At 34.5% G+C, this 7,229-nt stretch overlaps 1 protein-coding gene across 1 annotated transcript in view; it reads left to right on the top strand.

Moving 5' to 3' along the window:
• The window catches only part of LOC105164295 (oxysterol-binding protein-related protein 2A), a 9,213-nt gene continuing 2,224 nt past the window's right edge, over positions 241-7,229 (top strand). The window contains exons 1-5 of the mRNA XM_011082915.2: positions 241-872; positions 2,117-2,476; positions 3,865-3,961; positions 4,540-4,982; positions 7,031-7,186. Coding sequence (XP_011081217.1) covers positions 498-872; positions 2,117-2,476; positions 3,865-3,961; positions 4,540-4,982; positions 7,031-7,186 — 1,431 coding nt within the window. The 5' untranslated portion in view covers positions 241-497. The remainder of the gene's footprint in view (positions 873-2,116; positions 2,477-3,864; positions 3,962-4,539; positions 4,983-7,030; positions 7,187-7,229) is intronic.

Raw genomic sequence — 7,229 nt, forward strand, 5'->3', positions numbered from 1 at the left:
CTCCAAATCTCCGCATAAAAACACAAATAGGAGAATTCGTTTCTCCTCCAAACCATTTCTTGGAGAGGAATTTGACCCTTTTTATAACCACCACCACTACACACACAAACAAGCACTATATATAATCACAACTCCTACTATTATTTTATCTTCATCTTCTTCACAATTTCAATACCAGAACACTCTCTTTTTTTTTTTTTTTTCTTTTTCTCTGTGAGTGATTCTCTCTCTATCTCTCTATACTCCTCAGTTTCAGAGCTCCCTCATTTCTGTTTCTCTCTCTTCATTTACTATCCTACATATATATATATGGATATTTGTGTATGTATGTTGGTTTATGTTCAGAGATATGTAAACCCAAGTTTGTCATGACACATCACTTTCATGTTGCAGAAATTGGTCAGAGGGTCATAATTAAATCACCTGAACATCATTAAAATGCGAAGATGGATGTTCATTGTAATTAGTCTACTGTTGGAGTAAACGCGATCAGAAAAATGCGGGTAAAGGAACTCCACCCGCTATGCTGCATACCGCTTGAAAGCCCGGAAATCGGGGCTGAATCGCCGGAGCCGACCCTTTTGAGAACTGGGTCGGCGGTCAATTTTTCCGGCGGTGGATCTGACTTCAATGACAGAGGATCTGACGTCAGTACCAGCACTAGCGTGGCTGGGGTTCTATACAAGTGGACCAACTACGGCAAGGGCTGGCGATCCCGGTGGTTCACCCTCCGCAGTAACGGCGTCCTCTCTTACTCCAAGACGCGCCGCCCCGACTCTCCAGAGAACGACGTCGTTGTTATTGGCTCCGCGATCGCGAACCGCCGGAACGCCAGTAAACACTGCAAAAATGTCGGCATTGTGCATTTAAAGGTCGGTAAATAGCAGTCTTTAACAGAAAACACATACGCAACGCATAAACCGCAAAACTGAGTTGGAGATGAAAAAACAAAAACTGGCATGTAGAGAAATTGGGGGGTGGCAAAGGTGAGGGGTTCGGAGTGGGCCGAAATGGGGGCTGTCTTTTATTAGGAGTACTACAGAAAGAGATTTCTGCTATAGTGCAAAGGATTTTGTTCCGGAAATATTACTGGGGATCTTTTACCATTATTCCATGCCTGTGAGAACTTTCTGCAGGAATTAGCCACCAAATTAGCTTTGATATCTGAGCCTTTTCTCCCTATTTTCCAACTTTTACTTTCTATGAACCATGGGTTTGCAAAACTATCTTGAAATGTGCTTTCTTTTTTCACAATTAACTGGGTGTTAATTTAAAGTGGGTCACATCAGCAGGTGAGTTTCATTATAGGCCAAATATAGGGGAGGTGGTGTAGGCCTAGGTAGGTTTTCTTTCCTATTCTTGCATTTTAATGTCTAGTCACATCGACATTTTGGCATCTGGGTTTTTGAGTAACATGTTTCTGTAAGTTTTTCTTGTCCGGCTTGAAGAACTGATGCCATTTCTTTTTGCCTCTTGAGAAAAAAATTCCACTTGACTAATTCTACAGTTATCATGCCATATGGGGTAGGGTATAATATTACAACTTCGGATCTTCTTGACTAATTCAACTTGGAAATGTAAAAGTTTGTTCTTTTTTCAACCCTTTTTACGCCCTTTATTAATGTATGTATTCCGAGTAAAAAATAGCAGATCTAAGCTTATTGAACTGGTGGTGCACTGGTTTGTTTCCTTGACCCTTTTCTAGTCTACTGGGAACTACAGTAATGAACTGACAATTTAAGGAAAAAAACTACTGTTTTCTTAAAATTAAGGAATAAGGAACCGAGAAAGGATATTCTTGCATTCCTTTTTGTTCATGGTGAGTTCGCATGAGAGTAAAAAAATCGCATTTATCTACTCAAAGAACTATTAACCGATGATTTGGTTGATCCTGTTAAATTGGTTTGCATTCTGGGCATCTCCTGTATCTCTTTTGATGTTATTGATACTTGTGGGGTCGCAACGGTTCTCTCTATTTGAAGCTTGTTTATTTATTTTGACAAGTACATTATTAAGTGCTTCAAAGTTAGCTTATATATTGTGTGATATGTGAATGAGATGCAAATTGATGGGGAAATGCATGAGAAACTTGACTTGTTGATGTGTTTGTTTGCAGGTCTCATCATTTCGTGAGAGTAAGGCTGATGATAGGAGATTTTACATATTTACCGCAACAAAGACGCTTCATTTAAGGACGAACACGAAGAAAGAAAAAGTGTCCTGGATACAAGCTTTAATATCAATAAGAAGCCCTTTTCAATTGAGACTACAGATTGGAGTCACACCCCATCTAACTAGAAATTTATCAATATCAACTGAAAGGCTCAAGCGGCGTTTGCTCGAGGAGGGAATTGGTGAAGGGCTCGTTAAGGAGTGTGAGCAGATCATGCTTTCTGAATTTTCACACGTAGAAGGACAATTTCAAGTTCTTTGTGAGGAGCGTTCCAATTTGCTGGTTACATTGAGACAATTAGAGGTAATCTTTACTGTTAATAGATTAAAGAGATCACATTTTGATGCCAGAGTTAAATACCAACATATTCAATAAATTTACAATTGCCCGTGAAATATGGGACTAACTATTGCATTTGAAGAAAGTATTTGCATTACCACGATATTAGAAAACTAAATTGGCTTGAATGACAAAATAAGCGCCCGTAATATAATCTAGGTATGGTCCATAGGACACCTTTCAATGTTTGCCTCCCAATACGTGTTTTATTGCGCATTGTTGGAGTAACTTGTATATTATATTCTTGAGGTTCATTTCTTGTCTTGCATTGCATTGTTTGACATCGAGTTAGTTTTTTCTAGTGTTTGACATACAACTTTATTTTCAAAGAAGAGTGAATACTAAAAGTTTCTTGTGTTAACTGGAGATGGAATTGAAGTACATTTCTATGGACAGACTCGTGAACTTCAATGATTTTGAGTTACAAATATAAATAGTGTTATGAGGAATATCTCTTCAAGAGAAGTTGTACAAGTGTTCCATAACTTTTGGCGTACTTGGGATGTAGGAAATACTCTTCCATCCCCAGCATAATATAGAGTATAAGGAAGGTCTATGCAGATTAAGAAAGATTCTAATTTTAACTTTTTGCCCCCATAGGAGCAACCAATTCATAATCTCATTAGAAAGAGATCATTCAGTGAATAACATGTGGCAGAATTGTTTATTATGCTCTATCCTTGTGAAATACTCACTTACAGAGGTGAGCATATGCAGATTAAGTAAGATTCTAATTTTAACTTTTTGCACCTATAGGAGCAACCATATCATGAATCTCTTTAGAAAAAGATCATTCAGTTATAACATGTGGCAAAATTGTTTGTTATGCTCTATCCTTGTGCTATACTGACTTAGCAGAGGTGTAGTGATCAAATTATTATGTAGAGGTCAAATTTTATTTTATTTTTTGTGACTCTGGTTATCAAGTGAATTGGCAGTCGTTTAGTAGGCAGTGCTTTTTGGATTTCTCTAAGTCCAGTGTGAAGCTTGTCTTTTCACATCTCAAAATTTTCTTGCGGAATGACGTTAGTTACGAGGAGAATTGCTCTTTTTTCTTGTTAGGAAAGCTGTTTGTCATCCATTTTACTGCAGAGACTCATTCTTCTGATCTGTCTTTTTTATCAACTTCCTATCTAGTTTTAGTAAGTAGCATTTATTGCTCCATATGCTATATTTGTTCCTTCTGTCATGAAAGAAAGAAATTTGGAATCTAGAGTAAGTTGGTTTATTCATTTTGGCATATGTATTCTAGATTTTCCTGATTCTTGTATGAATTCTGTGGCCTATAATTCTTAAATGCTAGTTTTACTAGGAAACTTTGGCAATTGAAGAATACAATTCTGCATTTCCAGGCAACGAATATTGAAGCTGAAGTCTCTGGAATCAATGTCAGAGAATATGAGTTGATGAAGCAAGAGTACACGAATTTAGCAAGGGGAAAATACAGTGGTATAAAATATCTCCTTCACTGCTTTTTGCTCTGAATTAAGCCAGAAATCCTTGACATAATGCATCTTCTATTGCAGTGGTTTAACTTCTGTTCTATTGTCTGAGTTTCTTATATGTTCTAACAGATCTACGATCTGTAATCCAACGCTCAAATCTTATTTTATCATAAATAATTTCATCATGGTTGCTTTTCCTTTTTGCATTCCCCCATGTTTGCACTAGTTTACTGTTAAACAATAATGTTATTTCTATCTGCAAGAAGAGAGGGCACAATTTCTTGTTTCAACTGATACTACATTATTTTATTTTATATTTGAAAAAGAGTAACACTGTCATTTTAATCATTAATGGGCAATTTGAAAACTCTATGTTATGTGAAATCACTAAATTGTTTAGATATTGTTGGCAGGAAGACGAATGTTTTTCCTCTTACATTTCTTGTGCTATTGTAATCTCACAAGGATGTTTTCTGTATACATAGCTGAACATGATCCACGTGCAATCATATATTGTTGTAGAACTAGCATAATTCTTCTAGATATATGTTATGTTGTATTTGACATCCAGTTTGGTAACAGAATGGAGCACCACAGAATCATCAGATGATGTAGGAAAGCAAGAGCTTGAGGAAGCATCAGATGAAGAGGAAAGCCACTTCTTTGATACAAATGACTATTTCCTTGAACCAACTTTTGGTTCTGGGCTAATAGGTACGGGTCACATGGATGATTATGAGAGATTGGAAAGTCATCAAACTGATGATGTGGTGAAGGCAGATGTAAACAAGAATATATTAGACTCTAGATATCCACATGTTGAAAGAAGGAAAAGGCTACCAGATCCAATTGAGAAGGAGAAACGGGTCAGTCTGTGGTCTATGATCAAGGACAACATTGGGAAAGATTTGACTCGAGTTTGTCTACCTGTATACTTTAACGAGCCAATCTCGTCTTTGCAAAAGTGTTTTGAAGACCTAGAGTATTCTCATCTTTTGGATCAGGCATACAAGCATGGGAAAGAGGTACAATGTGTTTAGTTCGCAAGTTATTTATCTTCTTGCTGTTTTATTCTATAATGATACTTTCTTTTATATGCTTCCAAAGTACTTGCAGAACATCTTAATGATTTATTCCCCTATGTAGATTGATCGATGTAGTTGTTATAGTTGGTAAAATTCTGCGGGATCAGATGACACCACTTATCATCTGAGTTCCTGAATGTTTTTTTGGACAAAAAAATCTAAGTCTGCATCATGTTTCACAAAATTTATAATTTCATGTGTTAGTTACACTTAGCCCCCCGAGAAAATAGCCAAATTAAATTTTTAACCCTTGAACTTTAGAAATTACACTTAGATTACTTTGAAAATAACTAGTATCATCAACTTTCTTGCTGATAACTTGTAGGACATTATGTGAATTGCCTTTCAGGATATGTTGCTTTCTTAAAAGTATCATCATGGTCGTTCTTTTTCCAGATTACTTTTGTATACATTCTTCCTTTTATATTTCAATCCTACAATACTAGGAGATTGAACTAGATATTTTTATGTAAATGCAAGAATGGTCTGTAACCTCACTTTAGATAACATAGAACAATAATGAACCACCAAAAACCAGCTACAGTAAAACCTCTATAAATTAATACTCTATAAATTAATAAACTCTATAAAATAATAAAATCTTCTGGTCCCGACTTGGGCCTTTGTAAAAAATCATCAAATTCGATAAGATAATAAAATAATATTTTTTTGAAAAATTCCTTTATAAATATTAGGTCCCATTAAAACTCTAAATTAATAATTCATAAATATTACAATTATAAATATTATGGTAATTTACTAAAATGTGAAGTCTGTAATGCTTTACGCATTTGATCATTCATGGATGATTTTGTGATGTCTTTTAGATGAGAAGACATGGTTGGGTGTTATGAATTATTTTATTATCATATTGAGATTTATGTAGTATATGTTTCATTCATCATGCATGAATATATTTAATTGGGTATAATAGTTATTCAAGTGCAACGAATTAATGTAAACATATATATTTAAGTTATTCCAATGAATTGATACATGTGTCTATGAATATTATAGTTAATTGTAAATAATGAATTGATATTATACATTAATATATTTAATTAGTTATAAAAAATTAATTGATGCATGAATATAATCAATGAAACATATATGAATTCATTTATTTTCAATACATATGTACTAAATTTGTTGAATTTAAAAAATCTCTCTTTTAATTAATAAAATATTAATTTATCGATAAATTAATATCTCTCTAAATTAATAAAATTTCATGGTCCCAAGATTATTAATTTATAGAGGTTTTACTGTATTTTTCCATCTCCAATGGCCATAATCCCATAATAATGCTTACTCCATTATATATTCATTTCACTCTGTAACTTCTACAAATATCAAATTAATACTAAAAATATTTTGGTCAATAAAATATAAAACCACTGGATGAGGTACGAAATTGGAATTTCACTTAATTTTTCTAATGACGTCTGCATTGTCCATCTAAAATCCTGATATCAGGGGTGTGATTATAAACACAGATTTCTGGAGGGGGTTTAGGTATAATTTTAAAACTTTTAAGCAGGCAAAGTATATTAATGCTATTTTTTAGGGGATCTTTTTGTACTTAACCCTTAATTCGTCAAAATCTTTTTGGCTATTGGAACATGACAATGATTTAGGATCTACAAATGGATTAAGTTTACCACTGTTCCAAATGATGCTTCTAAAATTAATGTTGCCATCATAATAAAATGACTGCATTATGTAGTTTTCCATGTGACCATTTCCTGTGCTGATGTTAAAGGAAGGTTTTTGACCTCCTTGGAACTATGGTTTTTCTGGTTTTTAATTTGTTCATTGTTAATGCACCAAAAAAGCTATGCACTTATCCCCATAAAACTTAAGCCTAAACTCCAGAAGCTTTGTTGTTAGTTCAGATGAAATGGTCATTCGATATTCATTTACGAGCTAGAATGTGAATTATGTATTAGAGTGTGAGATTGTGATTAAACATGATGCTGTTACTCCAGGGAAACAGTGTCATGAGGATTCTGAGTGTTGCTGCTTTTGCTGTTTCTGGATATGCTTCATCTGAAGGCCGCCACTGTAAACCCTTCAATCCTTTACTTGGTGAAACTTATGAAGCTGATTATCCTGAAAAAGGAATTCGCTTCTTCTCTGAGAAGGTGTCTGTGCAAAACATTTCTCCATTATAGGATTTAATTGGAT

Source organism: Sesamum indicum, linkage group LG6 (assembly GCF_000512975.1).
Source record: "Sesamum indicum cultivar Zhongzhi No. 13 linkage group LG6, S_indicum_v1.0, whole genome shotgun sequence".
Classification (NCBI taxonomy): Eukaryota; Viridiplantae; Streptophyta; class Magnoliopsida; order Lamiales; family Pedaliaceae; genus Sesamum; species Sesamum indicum.